This window comes from Pipistrellus kuhlii, unplaced genomic scaffold (genome assembly GCF_014108245.1).
Source record: "Pipistrellus kuhlii isolate mPipKuh1 unplaced genomic scaffold, mPipKuh1.p scaffold_m20_p_5, whole genome shotgun sequence".
In the NCBI taxonomy this organism is placed as follows: Eukaryota; Metazoa; Chordata; class Mammalia; order Chiroptera; family Vespertilionidae; genus Pipistrellus; species Pipistrellus kuhlii.
In genome coordinates, this window is record NW_023425551.1 from 67,190,477 (window position 1) to 67,210,761 (window position 20,285).

The 20,285-nt window shown below is 38.6% G+C and overlaps 1 protein-coding gene across 3 annotated transcripts in view; it reads left to right on the plus strand.

Moving 5' to 3' along the window:
* PKHD1 (PKHD1 ciliary IPT domain containing fibrocystin/polyductin) overlaps window positions 1–20,285 on the plus strand; it is a 385,065-nt gene that overhangs the window by 177,982 nt on the left and 186,798 nt on the right. For all 3 annotated transcript variants that reach the window (XM_036415099.2, XM_045572881.1, XM_045572882.1), the window contains exons 44-48: window positions 1,691–1,803; window positions 2,853–2,958; window positions 5,337–5,471; window positions 13,175–13,310; window positions 16,094–16,340. In XM_036415099.2, coding sequence (XP_036270992.1) covers window positions 1,691–1,803; window positions 2,853–2,958; window positions 5,337–5,471; window positions 13,175–13,310; window positions 16,094–16,340 — 737 coding nt within the window. The remainder of the gene's footprint in view (window positions 1–1,690; window positions 1,804–2,852; window positions 2,959–5,336; window positions 5,472–13,174; window positions 13,311–16,093; window positions 16,341–20,285) is intronic.

The following is a 20,285-nucleotide window of genomic DNA, read 5'->3' on the forward strand; positions in this document are numbered from 1 at the left end:
CCTCATTTTTTTTTTTTTAATATAGTATTTCAATTGGCCCTCAAAGTGCATTGAAGGCACTGGGAGTCTGCCTGGGTGTGGCGAAATAGCTCTGGATTTCCACCCCACCCACCCTGTGAACAGTCATGATGTGACAGTGTCCCGGACAAACTTGCATATTCCACCATTTAATATACTATATCTATATCTATATCTATATCTATGTATCTATATCTATATATCATCTATATCTATCTATATATCTATATCTAGATATAGATATGTATTACCCGACAGTGCAGTGAAGGCCTGGGGAGTTGGTCGGGGTAGGGTTGAAGGGATCAATGAGGGAAAAGGGGGATATATGTAATACTTTCAACAATAAAGATACATTTTTAAAAGTAAAATATATTAATATCCTCCTGCTAATGATTGCTAAAGCAATCTTATTGTAATTAACCATGATTTTATATTTAGGTTGATATCTCCATAAAAATTTGGAGATAGAATACTAGAAAGTAGGTGTGAATCATTTTGAGAGTACATACTTCCAGTCTAGACTGTAGACCAGGGTTTCTCAACTGTGGCAGTAGCACCATTTTGGGTCATATAATTCTTTGTTGTGAGAGGCTGCCCTGGTCACAACTCACTTAACACCAGTAGCATCCCTCTAACTTTTAGAGTCTTCCAAATGCTCCCTGAAGAACAAAATCATCCAATTGACGGCCACCACTCTGGACTATGCCTCCTCAAGATAATTGGAGTCTTAGCAATGGCCCTGGTTCTTGAAGTCACATCTTCAGTAGTAATTCAATTTCACATTCGATGACACCCAAAAGTCACTTTTGCTAAATGCAATGTGGTAGATGAAACATGTGTTTAGAATTTCAAATGGCCTCAGGAAATTGGGGAAATGTTCAGAATCCAGAAGGGAATGGGTCCCTTGTCCACAAAAGAAGAAAATATAATAGTTCCATAACTGCTTGGAAAATGAGGAGTGATTGGCTAACTGCAAATATCCAGGGTGAGAAAGCCTTGGGACCCATGGTGAATAACAGCCAAAGTGAAGGAAACAGCACTGTTGATCATCTCAGTAAGTGCTGGCTGCCCCATTGGGTCCTGGCTGCTGCCTGCTGGCCAGGCTTCCAGTCTTAGTGCTGGCCCTTACTCACACTTCCTCAGAGACTGACTATCTCAAGGGATTGGAGCATTGGTGTATTGGTTACTCCTCTTGCACGAGGCAGGAGTTGAATGCTGTTGGTTTTAAAACAACCTATTTCATTTTTTTTCTTCCATATTGACTTTGCTTGGTTCTATGTGCATTGTGTGTGAGCGTGTGTGCACCCACATGTGTTGGTGTTCCTGGTGGAACATGTTTATGCTTGCATACACCAAAGAGCTTGGGTTATATTATGTAAATAAATTTCTCACTGCACATTTCCAAAGACCCTGTAACCTAAGAGTCCAGTTATTGAGGTGGGCAAATTACAGTCTGGTTGGGCTGCCTGGAAGAAGAGGTATGAGAACATTTTTTTTTTCCTGTGGGAGTATGAGGAATGGGTGAGCAAAGAGTGGATGAGTCCATAAAATGTCAACATTCCTTGGCAGGAGGTGAAAGAAAAATCAGGATGAGCACGTATATGAGGCTTCATTTCCACTAACTTTGTTGTATGTGTAGTAACCATTATTCAATTACCCTTAATTTCCGTAGGGAAACACAGTGTGTGCTGCTGGGTTTGGCTACTTTTTCCATCTTGTGACCAACCAAACATCACAAGCTCCACTTCTCTCCTTCACTGGGAATATTGCACATTCTTGTACAAGGTAACTTTAAGGAAATTAATCAACATATTGGGTATAAGGCTTATGGTTTAGCATTGTTTTTGTACAAAATTCCTGAGAGGGTATAACTTAACATTCATATGAGATTTGATGATGCAGCTGCAAACCATTTTGGACCATCCAAGTTTGGTGGTGAAGGAAGGAAAATGGAAAAGGAAGTCACTTAAGAGGGCAGCAAGACAAAATTTACCTTTTGTGGCCAGAGGAGAATTCAATGGAGAGAGTAATTAAACTTCCAAGAGATAAGCAACTGGTAACAGAGTCCCTGGGAGGCTCAAGTTCCTGGGCTCAGGAACTGAGTGGGAAGATGAACCTTGTAGAAGAGGCTCTTCACTTGTTACTGGCACACTGTGAGATGAGAAGGAACTGTCCAAAGTCTGTTATGTACAGGGTAATGTCATCCACTAAGGTCAAGGGCATGGGAAACAAGGCAGAGTAGGGAATTTGAGAATTGTGGGAAAAATACAAACTTCAGTCAGCCAGATCCCGATTTAAATCCTGATTTTACTCATACTGAATTGCTTATCTATTTATTTATTTTTAGAGTCAGATCCCTTATTTGTAAAATGGAAATTTATCTACATTTGAAGTTGGATGTGTCAATTAGAGCTTATGCAATGCACCTGAGAGAACCCCTAGAATACAGTAGAAACCCAGTAGTTGAAAGCTATAAATATTTCCATGATAATAGGATAGAAATACTGCTATAATGGAAAATGAGAAGGATTAAAAACAATTGTTATGCCATGTTGAAGCTGAGGCAAGGACTAGTACATGTGTCATGAAATTATCATTAAGATTATGAAGTTTCTATCTAGCAGCTCTCATGAGTTCTGGGATATGAGCAAAGAAAGTACACAGAACCCTAATATGGTAAGGCCTTTCTGGGAGAACAAAAGTTGGAGAGTATCTACTTTCCTAGCAAGGGGGAGAATTTATTCATTACTTTTACTTTTTTCCAATGAGAAGAAAGTAGGATGTTTGAAACACAGAAACTGACTAAATTTCACTATTTTTTTTTCACTTTCTAGATGTGGGCTCTTTGTCTACCCTAAGTTTCAGCCACCTTCGAACAATGATACTGGCCCCACCCTGTTCCAAAACTTTAGGGTTTGGGGAAGTGCAGGTGGTGTGCAGGTAAGTTTCTTTAGTTTCTTTCTTTCTTTCTTTTTTTTTTAATTTTTATTAAAACTGTTGTTTTTCATGGTGATTTATTGTACACTAGTAGCTCAGTGCACTGATTCATGCACCCATGGCTGAAGGTGGAATAATGCTCCCCTGGAGGAATCAGGTTCCCTCCTCTGTGGTTCCAGGATGCATCACCTGTAAACTGCTGCTGCCAAGTCACCGCAGCTCAGCAGCTCCTACATTGAGTGTCTGCCCCCTGTTGGTCAATGCACATCATATGTACCGGCTGGTCAAATGGTCACTTAGCCTTTTATATACATAGATGGCTATATAAAGGGAGATGAGTTGCTGCTGAGGAAAGCATTGTAATATCATCATAGTTTTAAGGAACCAACAGCATTATAGGTGTATGTGGAATAGTTGTTGAATGAACAAATTACTATTATAGTTACTACATCAGGGTTAGTTGACTTCTTTTATAGAGACTTTTAAGCAGCTGTAATAGAGAACATCAAAATTACCATCAAGATTTACCACCAGAAGGGATAATAAAAGTAGTCCATTTCTCCCTTATCATGCCTATTTAGATATAAAAAATTAAAACTTAGAAAGCAAATGAATTTGCTAATGTTCACATAATTAGTGGCACAATCAGGTATAGAGTCCAGACTCCAAATGTGCATTTGCTGCTAGATAAAAACTTTATAATATATTTATCATTGGAATCCAAAAATTCCAGTTCAGAGTGCTTTGTTTACTTTTCTCAATGAGTCAGATTTTCTTCTGTTTTGTTCAAAAGGGAGACAAGTTCGCATTCAGTCATTTACCTTTCATTATCTCAGTGATTTCTTACAGGTCAGCTTTGCTTGTACACTGTTATCAGCAACATATAAAATTATCCACAGTCACTATTTGGTGCAACACAGAGAACATTACATACACTTAGAAATCTGGAGCCTAAAATGCATACATAGATGAAGAAATATGTTGACAGGGCACTCAGGAAACAGAATAAAAATGTAAAATTAAGTCACAATAAAAACATTAGATATTTACTTTATATATCCAACAAGAGGAAAATAATTTTGGATGGGAAAATCCCCAAAACATATAATTAGGGTAGTTAACCCAGGGATTGCCAATTTTATTTAGTATTCTCATTTAATTTTATAATGTCCCTTGTTTTCCATAAGCACTATAAATATAGGGGTGAGAATCTAGTAGAAACATTTAAGTGCCCTCTTATTCAGAGAGGTAATCATGCCTTGCAGAAGCTTAAATTGTATCTCTGTGTTCTTTAATAGCCGTATTCTAGAGGAAATAACCCAATGAAACAAAAATATTAAAGGGAAATCATTAAAATCAGTTTTCTCAAGTTCTGTAACCAGAATGCTGAATTCATGAAAAAAATGTCTATCCTTAAAGATTAAACTCTTGTGCACTAAAAGTCCAAATACTAAGAATTAAGAATTCTTTTGGAACTTCACTTTTATGAGTAAAGCAAAGGAAAGTAATTAACAGGATAGCAGGACATTTTAAAAAGTAACTTCCCCCAAGATAATCTGAAAAAAATAAGCTGGACTTAAACTTTCTTATTTCAAAACATACTATAAATCAATAGTACATTTAGATAGTGTGGTATTGGCACAAAGATAGAAATATAGTTCAATAATATAGAATTGAGTTCGGAAACACACCATACGATGGTCAACTGAATTTTGACAAGGATGTCAAGACCAATCAATGGAGGAAATATCCCAAAAATAATCTTTTCAACAAATGGTGCTGGAACAAATTTGGATCTTTTCCTCACACTATTTACAAAAATTAACTCAAAATGCTCCAAAAACCTAAATATTAAAGCAAAATTTATAAAACTATTAGAAGAAAACAAAAGAGTAAATCTTTATGATTTTGGATTAAGCAATAGATCGTTGGATAAGGTACCAAAAAAACAAACAAAAAACAAAAGAAAAATAGATAAGTTTAACTTTATAAAAATTAAAAATGTATGTTTCAAAGGATCCCTTCAAGAAGTGAAAATACAGCCGATTGAATGGGAAACAATATCTGCAAGTCATATATGAAAAGGACTTATATCTAAAAATGGCAAGTTTATTTTAGAAATGTGAAGAATTCACACTGACCTTTTTAATGTATCAGTTATTATGAGGAGAAATGAAAAGTATAGAGGGGGTGTTACTAAAGAGGACTAGTTAGTGCTGATCTCATGGCAACTTTGGGATGTCTGTGCAGATATTGATGGGCAAAAATATGCTTATTTATACTTAATAATTAAGAAATTACCGGAAATCTGCCAGCAAAGCCAAGCCTGAGACCTTTGCCACAGCATATGCTGAGTTTTTGTTTTGTTTTATTTTTAACAGATTTTTAGAGGTAGCAATCTTCACTTGAGAAACTTCCAAGTTTATTCATGCAGAGATTTTGGAATTGATATCTTGGAAAGTGATGCAAATACTTTAGTTACTGACAGCTTATTCATTGGTCACTTTGCCCACAAGGTAAGTACCTAAGTGTGGTTGTTTTAGACCACATGTGTCAAACACAAGGCCCGCGGGCCAAATCCGTCCCGCCAGGCCTTGCAATGTGGCCCGCACCCCGCTGTCATCACTGCACTCCGCTGCGTTTCCATCACAATGACAGTTTATGACTGTTCAGTAAACCATTCGGCCCGCGATTTAGGCTGGATTTTAGATTTTGGCCCCTTCTCTGATTGAGTTCGACACCCCTATTTAGACTGTCCATCTAAACAGCATCCTATGTGATGGAGGCTCCCTGGTGACCCAGGATATGTAATTTTAATAGCATTCTTCAGTGAATCATATTATTTAACTGGTAAAAGTTAGAGGAGCTTTTTCTTTGTAATTGGTAGTATTTATAATAAAATTCAAATATATACATAGATTCAATGTTATAAGTTAATATAAATCATAAAAATCATGAGTTGCTTGCAGAATTTTTATTTGGTTGCAATGTAGCATTATTACCCATACCAATTAAATAACACATCTAATAATTTAAAGTTAGTTTATTCTAACCTCACAATAATTATAGAATAGCATGATTTCATATTGTCTCTCTGCACTATGGTTTGTCAAGTTTCTACAGCAACATTTTGTTCATAGGGTCCTTACTACTCTATTTAGGTTGCTCCCCCCAAAATAGGTAATATAAATTTACATTGTTTACCACAGTGTACTACCTCTTATATGATTCCCTAATACTTCCTTAAGTGTAGTGTTAAAGAACAAAATACAAACAAGTAAATTTCAATATCTAATTGGCTTTATTAAGTGATTCATGAACGGGGAAGTCTCCTACCTAAAGAAAGTTCTGAGTGGTTGTACAAAACACAAGGCTTTTAGAGGCAAAGGGTGTGGCAGGGGAGTCCCCTCCCCCCTTATTTTATTTTTCCCACATTTCCATTTATCCACTTTATACCTGCCCATGAGTTCTCCCCCCACCCCTCTTTTTCATTTGCTCAATCAACCCTGCCTCCCTCCCAACACACACAGGGGAGTTCTTAGCAAAGGAAAAGGAAGGATTATTTTTAAACCAGGTAATCTTTTGGGAAAGGGAAGGGCAATGGTTTTACCAAGCAGATTTTGCCTCCCTAGTGATGCTCAGGAAACTTTAGACTGGTTTAACATTCCATTCCTGAGAAAGGCTGAAACTGCAGTTAGGTTAATTATTAGCTTTGGTTTGGTGACTTGGCTAAGCGAAAGTGACTTCATTTTTGCCTGTTGTCCTCCTCGTCCTCCTTCTTCTTCTTCTCCCTCCTCCCTCCTCCCTCCTTCCCCCTCCCTCCTCCTTCCTCCCTCCTCCTTCCTCCCTCCTCCCTTCTTTCTTTCTTCTGGTTTCTACATGATAAACATAAGACTGTAGACCACATCTGTAGCACTGCAAGGCCAGGATACCATGCTGTAGATGAGGCAAGGAGAAGAAAAGTACCTCTTCTCCTCCAGGGAAGACCATGGTTGTCTCAGTAAGGCTTCAGACCTATAATGGGTCCCCTCAGTTCTTGTTTTGAAAGAGGTACATGCATAAGTGTTGCCATAATAATCACAGGTTGAAGGGAACTAAGGTGCTTCTGAGAACCAAGGAAAGAGCATTCTCTTCTCTATGTTCCTGAATGCTTTGGCCAGTTGAAATTTACATGATAATTATTAACTTTTGTACTTCCTTGAAAATTATTTCGTAGCTCTAGATATAAGTATTAAGATTTTAAAAAAATCCTTTTGTTTCTAACCTACATTTTTCTATGTTTAATTCTCAAACTTACTTAGTTAAACCTCTTTTGAGCCATCCTTTCCATGAGGGGAATATCTCTGACATATATATCTCTGACATATTACTGACATACTATAGTTCAAAGGCTCTTAAATGTTTCCAAAATAACTTTTGAGGAGATGCTAAAAACCAAATGTCCATCAAGCTGAGTAAGTGTCCTGGTAAATTAATGTAATAACATCTTAATTGATGCTAAGTAGACATCATAATCAATGGGTGAGTGACATAAATTAAGATATAAATTTTGACAAAAGGATGGTTATCATGACATAATAAAAATAACCATATCCCTGAGATGGGATTCACTGGGGCTGCAATACAGCTGAAGGCCTCTTAGTCTCCTAACAAGTAAGTGTAGGAGAAAAGTCTTTGCATGGGAAATGTCAAACACTTGGTTATAGGGGAGATCTAGATCCTGGTTAGGCATCCAAATATTAAAACCATGTCATTTTAGAGCTAAATATTACCTTAGTGTTAATGTAGTTAGAACTTTTGAACTTACAGGTAAAGAAATGGGGGTTTTAGGAAATCAAGTGAAAGCCTAAGATCCATGCCTAGTAGTGTGGAGGTAGGACCACTTGGATATCCTCCCACTCCTGGTCAAATACTTTCTCAGTTACACATGGAAAATAGCTTTGGCAATGAGCACGTCTTAGTATCTATGCCAATATTTCCTCAAGTGTCTTCCATGGAAGACTAGCCCCAAGACTAGTCTAAGAAAACGAAATTCTTAGGTTAATAATATTTAGGGAACACTGTTTATCACATCTCTCACCCCCTGAATTTCATGTCATATTTTAACACATGATAGGCTCTGTAGACTCCTAAGGTGAAAAACAAACAAGAGCCATATCTCTAAATCTTTATTTAACACAATAATGTTTAGATTTATTTGGGAAGATTTTATTGGCATAAGAAACTGTGTCAGTTATTTAAATTATGTCAAGAGAGAGAGAGAGAGAGAGAGAGAGAGAGAGAGAGAGAGAGAGAGAGAGAGACATGACCTTTGTGGTTGTGGAACTGATATTAGCTTCCATCTTCTGTGCCTGCCATTTCTTTCGGTAATAAGATTTCCAAGAATTTGGCCTATTATTCTTAGACCTTCCACCCACATATAATGGGTGGCACACTATTATCAGTGAATCATATTCTAAAACAAACATTAGTTTCTTGAAATCCTTGTTATCATTGGAAAGAATTACTATTATTTTTTGCCTATAACTAGCATATCTTAATATATAAAAGCCAGCGGCCACCATGACTGAAACAATCAGATGGATGACTGAACAGCAGGCTGTGTGGGGTGACCAGGCCAGCAGGGGGGTTAGTGAGGGATGACCAAAATACTGAGCAGCAGGCCGCGTGGGGTGACCAGGCCGATGGGGAGGCAGTTGGGGTGACCTGGCAGCAGGGGGGATAGTAAGGGGTGATCAGGCCAGCAGGGGGCAGTTAGGGTTGACCAGGCTGGCAAGGGGGGCAGTTTGAGGTGACCAGGTTAGCAGGGGGGGCAGATAGGGGTGACCTGCCAGCAAGGGAGGGAGGCAGTTGGGGCAATCAGGCAGGCAGGCAGGCAAGTGAGCAGTTAGGAGCTAGTGGTCCTGGATTGTGAGAGGGATGACAGTCAGACATCCCCCAAGAGGTCCTGGATTGGAGAAGGTGCAGGCTGGGCTGAGGGCTCCTCCCACCCCCACCCCCACCCCCATGCACGAATTTCATGCATCAGGCCTCAAGTCTATAATAATAAAAGTGTAATATGCTAATTAGACCGGATGTCTTTCCAGACAAAGCCAGGCTCTGAGGGAAGCCTGGGTCCCAGATGCCTGTCAACAGCCAGAGGAAAGCCTGGGTCTGGGTGTCAGAGGGAAACTGGAGCTGACACCTGGGGGAAGGAAGGCCTACCTTACACGAATTTTGTGCATTGGGCCTCTGGTTAGTGTATATGTTGATACTCTCACACCCAATATTACCTTTATATTGAGATGAGTAGAGTAATTTTCAGTGAGGGTGGCTTTAATATACAAGACAAAGTGACACACTCTATCATCACTATACTGTCCATCCTAGTTTGGTTGTTCAGTTTGTTTAAACCAGTTATCCAACTAGCACCCCCCTTTCAAATTCTCAATAATATCTTTTTTTGGATATATATTATGTTCACTTTATTCAGAGAAATGCAAATGGGCTTAGTTAATTTTTCCTACTATTTCTCTGGGGGTTCCTCCCCAGTTTCACTGGTGGATTTATCTTCCTCAATTTAGGCTTTTCATTTTTTTGTTTCTCTAAAGTCTGGTCTAGAGGCCCTTCTCATCTCAATATACTTGCTCTCCCTGAGAGAAACCTCATTTTCTCTAGTGATTTCAGTTACCATCCACACACTGATGTCTCCTATACTTTTGCATTTATTTCTACCATCTCATTTTGTACTTCCTGTTTGCAATGCTTTTAGACTTGATTTGTGTTGCACTGAATAGTATTTTATATATATATATTATATATATATTATATATATTATATATATATATAATATATATATAATATATATATTCATTTTAAAGTTATTCATTCTATATAATTATGTTCACCATTGGATTTAAAAATTTAACTTGCCTGCTTGTCTTAAAAATCTAAATTACATCAGCACTGTTATTTTTACCTGAGCAATGCAAGGACTTCAAACACTTTTCTTTCTTTATCTTCACATCTTGTGTATTACATTTATTTTAAACAGTGGAACAAAATACTATAAAAAAGTTTTAGCCTACACAATAAAAGTGTGATATGCAAATCAACCATCACTCTGCTACACCCACAAGCCACATCCACCAGCGATGCCCACCAGCCAATCAGAGTGAGTATGCAAATGAACCCAACCAAGATGGCTATAGCCACAGAGAGCAGGAGGAGGCTTAGGTTTCCCAGGCAATGGAGGAAGCCAAGCTTTCTGCCTGCCCTTGCAGACTTAGGCCCCCACTCAAGGCTACAAAGTTTCAATTATAGAAGGTAAACAAATCCAAACAGAAATGGCTGCCAGCCACAGAGTGAGCAGGAGGCCTGGCTCCGCTCCAGGCTATAAAGTTTTAACTGTAGAAGGTAAATATGTTGCAGATACTAGGGCATCCACTTGGGTCTCCAGGGGGCATGGATGGCCTGCAACCAACACAGCCCCCTCGCCCAGGCCACCCCATGCCCCAAGGGAACCCCCCACCCTGATCTGGGATACCCTTCAGGGCAAACCAGCGGGCCCCTATCCATGCACCAGGCCTCTATCCTAACTAATAAAAGAGCAATATGCAGATTGAGCATCATTCAAACACACAAGATGGCTGCCCCCATGTGGTCAAAGATCCTGCCCCCATGTGAACACAAGATGGCCACCACAAGATGGCCAGCAGGGGAGGGCAGTTGGGAGGCATCAGGCCTGCAAAGGAGGGTAGTTGGGGGTGATCAACCCTGCAGGGGAGGGCATTTAGAGGCGACCAGGTGGGCAGAGAAGGGAAGGCGGAGGCAAACAGGCTGGCAGGGGAGCAGTTAGACATCAATCAGGCTGGCATGGGAGTGGTTAGGGGGTGATCAGGCTGGCAGGCAGAAGTGGTTAGGGGCAATCAGGAAGGCAGGCAGGCGAGCAGTTGGGAGCCAGCAGTCCTGGATTGTGAAGGCAATGTTTCAGTATTTTCTAGCTTCTAGTCTTGAGGTTAAATAGTTTTAAGGTCCTCTAATTCTAGATATTTTTTAAAAATATGTTTTTATTGATTTTTAAATAGAGGAAAGGAGAGGGAGAGATAGAAGCATTCATTGATCTGCTGCCTCCTGCATGCCCCTTACTGAGGATTGAATCGCAACCCTGGCATGTGCCCTGACGGGAATCAAACAGGGGACTCCTTGGGCCATGGGATGATGCTCAATCCCCTGCCACACCTGTGGGGCTAATTCTAGGTCTTTTATGTATAACCTTTTAGTTTCCTTTTTTGGACACTTTTAGGATCTTGTCCTTGTTCCTGATGTTTTGAAACTTCAATATGATGTACCTTGTGTGGCTTTTTGTTTTATCCATGGTGTTAGGCACTAAGTGACAACCTTCAGTTTTATTTATTTGAGAATTTTATAATTCTCTCCTATTTATGTATGTATGTATGTATGTATGTATGTATTTATTTATTTATTTATTTATTTATTTATTTATTGGAAAACTATTGTTATTTGGATATCGGACCTCCTAAATTAGCTTTCTAATCTTAAAATTCTCTCTGATTTCCCAACTGTATTTTAGGCTACCCTGTAATTTTTCTTATTGAATTTGTTATTTCTGTTCTATTTTCATTCTCTTTTCCTTTCTGACCCCCACCTTCTTTTCTTTGGCTTCTTCTTGTTTCATGGATATAGAATATTTATTTCTTTGTGGTTATTGATGGTGATATTTTAAGTTTTCTTCTGATTTCTATACTGGCTTTGTCTCTATTGTTTTTCTTCTGTTTGTTTCTGTCACTCTTTCCTGTTGGAAGTCCCTGAAAATTTCTGGTGACCCTCAAATGTACAATGGAGCACTAATAACTTGATTAGATGGAGTTTGCTGAAGAAATTTTGTGGTTTAATCCTGGAAGCAATTTTTTTTTTTTAGGTTTTCAAATTTTAATTTTTATATTAACATACATTAAAACTGACTTTTTTGTAGTTGTTGTTAATCCTTACCCCAGGATATTTTTTTCCATTGACTTTTTAGAGAGAGTAGAAGGGAGGAGGAGAAACAGAGAAAACGTTAATGTGAGAGAGACATATGGACTGATTGCCTCCTGTACTCCCCAGGGTAAGAGCCTGCAATTGAGGTACTTGCCCTTGACCAGAATTGATCCTGAGATCCTTCAGTCTATGGGCTCTATCCACTGAGCAAAACCAGCAAGGGCCTAACTTTTTTTTTAATGTATAATGTCCATTTTTTTAACATATGTATAGATTGGTGTAACCACCACCACAATCAAGATGCAGAACAGTTGCATCAGCCCCATAAACTCCCTCCAGCCCGTTCTTTGTATCCATGTCCTCCTCTCACATCAACCCCTGGGAATCGCTCATCTATTCTCTGTCTTTTCAGCAATCATTCACATAAATGGAGTCAGATAGTGTGAAACCTTTGGCACCAGCTTCTCTCACTCCCAGATGCCTTAGGGAATTTATTTAATTTGCTGCAAAAAACAATATTTTATTCCTTATGATTATTGAGTAGTATTCTACTATAAGGATATACCAGTTTATTTATTCATTCATTTGTGAAGGGCATTTGAGTTGTTTCCTGATTTTATACTTATAAATGAAAGTGTTATGGCCATGTGCATAAAGTTTTTATATGAACATAATTTTCTTTTTAAAAATTCTTTATTAAAGTATTACATATGTCTCCTTTCCTCCTCCCACCAAGCACATACCCTCACCACCCTTGTGTCTGTGTCCATTGGTTTTGCTTATATGCATGCATGCGAGCCCTTTGGTTAATCTCTATCTTCTTCCCCTCCCCTCCCCTGTCTTCCCTCTGAGGTTTGACAGTTTTGAATATAATTTTCATTTCTCAAAGGTAAACACTAGGAGTTGAATTACTAGGCGGTATGATAAGGGTATGTTTAACTACCAATAGATCAGAAATGCCATACTATTTGCCACAGTGTCAATTTCTACTCCCACCAGCAATATATGAGAATTTTAGTTGTTCCTTATCCTCATTAGCATTTGATATCATCACATTTTTTTACTTATCATTCTCATAAAAATGTGGTGATCCTTTGTCATATACTGTATATGATTTGTAAATATTTTCTCCCAGTCTGTAGCTTGTCTTTTTACTTTCTTAATTGTTTCTATTTGTGCATTACAAATTGTACTAGTTCTCTTCTTTTTCTTATCTTCTTTGCCCCCTTGTGAATCATAGGAAAGCCTGTGTATGTCGGCAGGGATCAAAACTCCCAAAAGATGGGAACTGATGGTATCTAACACAACTTTTGTTAATTTTGATCGCACTGACTGCGTGTCCATCAGAACCTGTTCGGGCTGTTCCCGAGGACAGGGTAAGTTGATTGAATAGATAAGACAAATAGTAAATAAGGCCAACACTCAAGTAAATATGATAACTAGTGGCAAAGCCTCTGTGACTCATTGTTTCTTTCAGTTATAAAATTGTATCAGTAGAAACTGCTGCTCAAATCACCAAAAATAAATCCTAGAGGAGGCCAGGTATTCTCAATACGGCTCCTTAGCTCCCCATTCTTTTCCCGTGATGACGTTTATCACACTATTATTATGACACTGTCTCTGCTGGACTCTGAGCTTCACAAAGGCAGGGATTATGTCTCCTCTCACAGTTTCATCATTAGTACCCAGTAGCCTGTGCCTAATAAGGCTCATTGATTAAATCAGTGGATAAAGTTGAATGGATAGACATATGAATATAAACTAACATACATGCAATCTTTACTGAAAGAGTCAGAATTTAGTACTTTATGTTTTTCAACAGCCCAAGGTTTGTTGTCTGCACAGAGAACCATAGGAATTTTTGTTCAGTTGTTAACCACATCTCAAAGGTGGTGAGAAATACCTTGGAGGACTCATGGGCTAAGGTGAAAAGGAGTGGGAAGCAACCTAGTTGATTTGATCTTTGTAAACAGCCAAACCAAGTAATTCAAGTAAATATGCTCTTGTGGTTTGAATCATCAATTTAGATAATTGTTTGTTTTTTTAATTAAATGAATAATCAGCAAGTCTCTACTTTACTTCTTTTTTTTCCCCCCTTCTGTATAAGCAGAGCCAAAGACTGTGTTTATTTGGGTGGCATTTGATTTAAAATGGTAAATAATAGGAATAAATATAACTTATGACATTCATTTCAACTCACAACTCTTCATTCTTTAAAGCTTCATTGTTTCACATCATTTATAAGACATAAAAAAGCACTCTATTTCTTATTAGCTCTAATTCCTTCTCACTGCATAATCTTGCTAAGTCATTGTTTATTTGTTTAAAAACTGTCTATTCCAGGTTTGCTTAAGGAACTGGGGAGTACAAAGATGAAAAACACATAGCTCTTCTCTTCTAGGAGCTCTTGATCTAAGTCCCAAAGTAAATGTTTAATCTGGTTTCTGCACTAGAGTGCAATGAGTACAGTCCTAGAAAACTGAAAAAGGTCAGTGAAAAGAACAAGGAAGGGCCCTACCTGGTTTGGTTCAGTGGATAGAGAATTGGCTTGAGGACTCAAGGGTCCTGGGTTCGATCCCTGTCAAATGCATATGCCTTGGTTGCTGGTACATCCCCAGTGGGGGATGTACAGGAGGCAGCTGATTGATGTTTCTCATTGATGTTTTTGACTCTCTATCCCTCTCCCTTCCTCTCTGTAAAACAAAAAAAAATCAATAAAATATATATATTTTTAAAAAGAGCAAAGAAGGAGGTCAGGTGAGACATGACTTTATTTTTTAAAAATATTTTTTAAAATTGGTTTTAGAGAGAAAGGAAGTGAGAGGGAGAGAGAGAAATATCAGTCAGCTGCTTCCTGCATGCCCCCTACCAGGGATCAAGCCAGTAACCTGTGCTTGTTCTCCAGCTGGGAATTGAATCAATGGCATTTTGATGCATGAAATGATGCTCAGACAAGTGAGCCACACGGGCCAGGGCCATAGAGATGACTCTTAAGCAGGGTCATGCTTTGAAAGGTGAATGGATATTTGCAAGTGAGAATGTGCCGAGAAGAATTTCTAAATATTAGAAATAGCATATGCAAAAAAAAAATAAAAAAAAAAATTAAAATCCCAATAGGACTGAATTGTAGTTTCACGTGGTTGTGGTATGAGATAAACTTTAGAAGTTGCCAAGGGTTAATCATGGAGTCTTGAATATGGGACTTAATTCACTGCATGGACCCAACTGGGATGCAGAGTGAAAAAGCACCAGGGCTTCTATTTATCTGTATCTTATTCTTTTTTTATTTTCCTTTTTGTGTACTTTACAATGTACATAATAAAGACGTATAATCACATAAGTACAGAGAGAATGTGCTTAATGTAAAGATTTTAATGACAGGGCTGTGTGATTTAGAAGACCACTGCATAGTTCCTTCCCGGGCAACCAGACTAGTGGTAGTTCTGACAAATCACATGGAGGTGGTGTGCGAGACAGAATGGTAAGACGTAGAGCTCTAGAGCTAATACTTAAAATGTGTGTTACTGTTACTCTTTGTCCACACGATTGAAAGTTGCTTTTGAGGGTAAATCCTTCAAGTATAAACCTTAGAAGAGGCGGGGTTAAACTTACCACAGAAGAACTGGAGCAGACAGATGGAAAGACTAAACCAAGACACCTTTAGTAGTTGGTAATTAGTAAATTAGTGTTCCGTGTCTCTATTTCCCACTAGAACAGTTTCTCACCCTTGGCACTATTAGTATTTTGGGCTGAATAGTTTTCTGTTGTGGGGGATGTCTTGTGCATCAAGGAAGTTAATCAGCATCCTTCCCTCTACCCGCCAGATGTCAATATCACTGCCATCTACATAATTGTGACAGCCCCAAATGATTCCAAATAGGGCCAGATGTCCCCTGGAGGGCAAAATGACCCCCGGTTGAGAATCACTGCCCTAAAATGCAGACTGTATGAAGGCAATATCAATATTGCTCTTGTTTATCACTGTGCCTCCAGTACATACTGCAGAGCCTGACATACAGTAAGCACTCATGATTTTTTTTCTTGAACAAAACTACAAATATGCAATTTAAAGTACTGAATATATCCCAGCAAATTCAGCTGCCAGTTATTGTAATAATTTTCTGTGCCTTGTGTAACACTCTTATCTTCCATTTCATAGGTGGATTTACTGTGAAGACCAACCAGTTAAAGTTTACAAACTCTCCCAACATGGTAGCATTTCCATTTCCTCATGCGGCAATTTTGGAAGACTTGGATGGGTCTCTGTCTGGGAAAAATGGAAGTCACATTCTTGCTTCTACGGAAACCCTCTCAGATTTTTGTTTGGTCAATTCCAGATTCAGTCAGATTGTCCCTGGCAGTGTCTGTGGGGAAGATGTTTTTCTTCATCGTATGTCTATTGGATTGTAAGTTGAATTAACTTTACTTTTCAGTTTACCAATGAGCATGCATGTATCATTCAGGCTGTTAAGGTTTATACACTTAATCTTAGCCAAAGGGCCAAGAAGTGATGTTGAAGTTTATAAAAGAGAAATTGTTTTCTAGATTCTATTTTGAGTATTTAGTTCTACACAAGTGATGGTGAATAATTTTGACAGCTGTCACATCATAAGGTTATGATTATGGTAGCTTTAGATTGATTCAAATGGCAGCTAACTTTCAATATCACTGGACCAGAACTCATAGTCCATGACCTCTTATTGACATTTTGAGCTAATAGTTCCCTTTTGAAAAAAATTTGCAACCAACAGAAAATTTAACATGTATTTAAATTAACGTATTTTTATTGATTTCCGAGAGGAAAAGAGAGGGAGAAAAAGATTAAAACAACAATGATGGGAGAGAAACATCCATCGGCTGCCTCCTGCGCACATCTATGACCCACAACCCACAACCTGGGCATGTGCCCTGACTAGGAATTAAACCGTGACCTTCTGGTTCATGGGTCGATACTCAACTAGTGAGCCACACTGTCTGGGTGAAATGCACTTAAATTAAAAGTACTATTAAAAATTCCATAATGTCCATTCTCATTTACACATGTTAACTCACTCAAAGCTCTTTTTAAGTGTTTCATATGCTTCAGGGAAGCAATTGCTGATGCCTTCCTTTTACTTGCAAAGTTGCTTCACTCTAGTTCATTTTCCTTGTTAATTTCATGAACTATTGGATTTGTACAATACATTTCCTATTAATATTGGAGCAAGGTTATACTAGTCAAACTACCATTAAGTCAGCAGCTGGGATCTTTATAATGCATAATAGGGCTGCTTCTGCCCTCTTTAATTTCCAGGTAATGATTGTTGAGTGTCTGGGGTTCTTTTACCTGTTTCAAATGCATTGTGTATATTTAACCACACTTCTTTCCTTCCTTTCTTTTAAGTGTTCTAACTGCAGGAATACTAAGTCAAGCGATTCATCTAGAGTAGGGGTGTTGAACTCAATCAGAGAAGGGGCCAAAATCTAAAATCCAGCCTAAATCTCGGGCCGAATGGTTTACTGAGCAGTCATAAACTGTCATTGTGATGGAAACGCAGCGGAGTGCAGTGATGACAGCGGGGTGCGGGCCACATTGCAAGGCCTGGCGGGACGGATTTGGCCCGCGGACCTTGTGTTTGACACATGTGATCTAGAGCATGTTGGCATCTTTTTTAAGCCAGAGAGTGAGTCAATGTGTCAGTATTGCAGTCTGCATTTTGAGTGCCTATGGAATCAGTATATTGACATTCTGTTTTAAAAGCCATAGTAAAAACAGTGCTAGCATTTAGTAATTTGAATTTTTTTCTACTTTTGCTGTCCAGACTGTGTATTACTCTATGTAATGTTAATGGGCCCAATTCCAGTGAGTAAAATAGCAATATGGAGGGATATATTTTAATTTTTAATCATTTTGATTGTGCAGAGCATGACTTTTAAAAAATTCTCACAGATGCATCCTGGTTTTTATTGTTATTTTAGTGATGTTTACCAAAGGTGTTTTAATGAGTGTTTTCATATACATAAGTTAATGATTTATTTCTTAGGTGCATTTTTTTTTTCAAATGAGGAAAATTAAAATGGATTTGTGTAGTTAAAAAGAACATTATGTGCTTCTATGACATGTATTTGTCTGTGTTCTTTAAACTCCTTTTTTATGCCTTATTTTGAAACCTATTGGGACACTGTCTCTTACAGAGGCATTTAGCACTGGTGTTAGAAGACTCTACAGAAATAATCTTACTGAGCATCTGTTCTTGGAGAGCTTTAGGATAGGACACTTAGGTGCTTACCTTAGCAGCACTTAGGGACTGACAAGGTAAAAAAAAAAAAAAAATAATAATAATCCTGAAACAATATCCCAAGCTGATTCAAAAGGCTTTTACTAGGGTGAAAAACTTGTCTTGGTTTGTCTGGGATTTTCCTGGTTTTAAAATAGAAAGTCTCATATTCTAGAAACTCATTCAGTCTTGAGAAAACCAGGATAGTCACTCTACTCTCTATGATTATATTAAAAATTGTCAGGTTGACCCACAGGTCTATGGACAGATGCTCAACTATCTTGAGTTAGCCCCAGGGAAGACTCAGTTATGTCTCTTGGCTCTAGAGTCGCCACCTCTAGGATAAGGTGATTGGATTAGATGTTCTCTAGGAACTTTCTAGTCAAAGTGCACCAGCATCCCCCGGGGTTCTGTTAGAAAGGGGAATCAAAGACTCTGCCCCAGAGAACCTGAATCAGGACCCTCAGGTGATTTATATGCAAGTTTGAGAAGCACTGCCTTCAGGTCCTTCTAACCTTATCCTTCTATGATTCTATCCCTCGCATTTGTGCTGAGTGACTTGATCTTTGTCCCAGAGCATTATAACCTCATTAGGAATATGTCAGCGCTAATGAGCAATTTGAATTCAGCATGGATACAAACTTTGTTGCATTTCAGGGAGATAGGATTAATTTGTTGTGCTACTTGCCCCGGAGCAAGCACCCTAAGAGTTGATTTACAAAGCTCTCACAGTCATGATCTTTTGGGGTTGCATGCTGATGGAGATCTGATATGGCACATGCACCCTGCTGTCTTCACTTTCCACTCTTACCCTCTCCCTCACTGTGAGGTCCCAGAGTGTGGCCTGGCATAGCTGTGTAAACAAGGCACCACCTTTTCCTTTTGTGAACAACCAAATGATTGGAATGGAATTTTTTCCTTGGCAGTTTCCCTCTATGGACCAGTTTCATTATTAGCTTTTTGTTTTACATTGGCAACCTTCTGTCCCTGCCCCTCACTACCTTTTTTAAGTCAGATGGGTACCCACATTTGTGGGGCAGCCTGTTTTACAGCTTCCTTGGACTCCACCCTAGCAGTTGGATTGACAGGCATGTAAATACTTCTTCACCTAAATATTACACTTAATATTTAAGTGAATAAAAAATTGTCAGCCTCTAGAGTCTAGTTTTATGCTTTGTTAAAATGCCAACAAACTTGACATTCATGAGAGCTGCTTACATTGTTCCCTCCCTTACTCACCAGGCTTTCTGTAGGAGCCACAGGCTTTCTGGATTGTGTTCTTTTCCCAGCTTCTCTTTCTACCAATCTGATCTGCCCAGCTCACCCTTCCTGATAAAAAAGGGAGGGCGTTAGCCTTACCAATGTAAGGCAGAACTTCATTTTGGAAAAATATGTCAGTGTCTCATTTTCTCCAGAGGTTTCATAATGATGACATGCCTAACATAATGCTCAGATTTATCCGTCCCCGAATTTAGATAAATGTTTTCTTCTGCACAGGGATAATTACATGGAACGAGCATACTATCCCCAATAATATTTTCCCCCTACATGTCAGTTAGAGCTGTTCTTTTAAAATTTATTTTATTTTATTTTAAATCTTTACTAAAATTGATACATATGTCCCCTCTTTGCCCCTTTGATCTCTTCTAGCCCACCCCTGCCTCCGGCCTTCACCACCCAATTGTCTGTGTCCATGAGCCATGCATTTTTGTGTACTCCTTCCAGATCTCCTTTATAAGCTTCCCTCCTTGTCTCTTAAGTGTTGGTATTTCTTAGGATTCTGTGAGGAGCTTTCCTTCTTCTCAAGTCATACTCTTTCCAGGTGATCTGGGTTATTTCTCCATTTCAGTTAACATTCACTGATGCTTCCAGGTTTTCTTCATTTAATCTCTACAGCTATACTGAGCTCCAGACCCACTAATCCAACTGCCCTTAGGATTGGCTCTGTCCAATATTGTAGCCACATATGGCTCATTCAAAATTGAGATATGACAATTCTAAATTATACACCACATTTCTAAGACTCGCTATGAAAAAAGAATGTAAAGGATCTCAATAATTTCTTTATATTGATTATGTTGAAATGATAATATT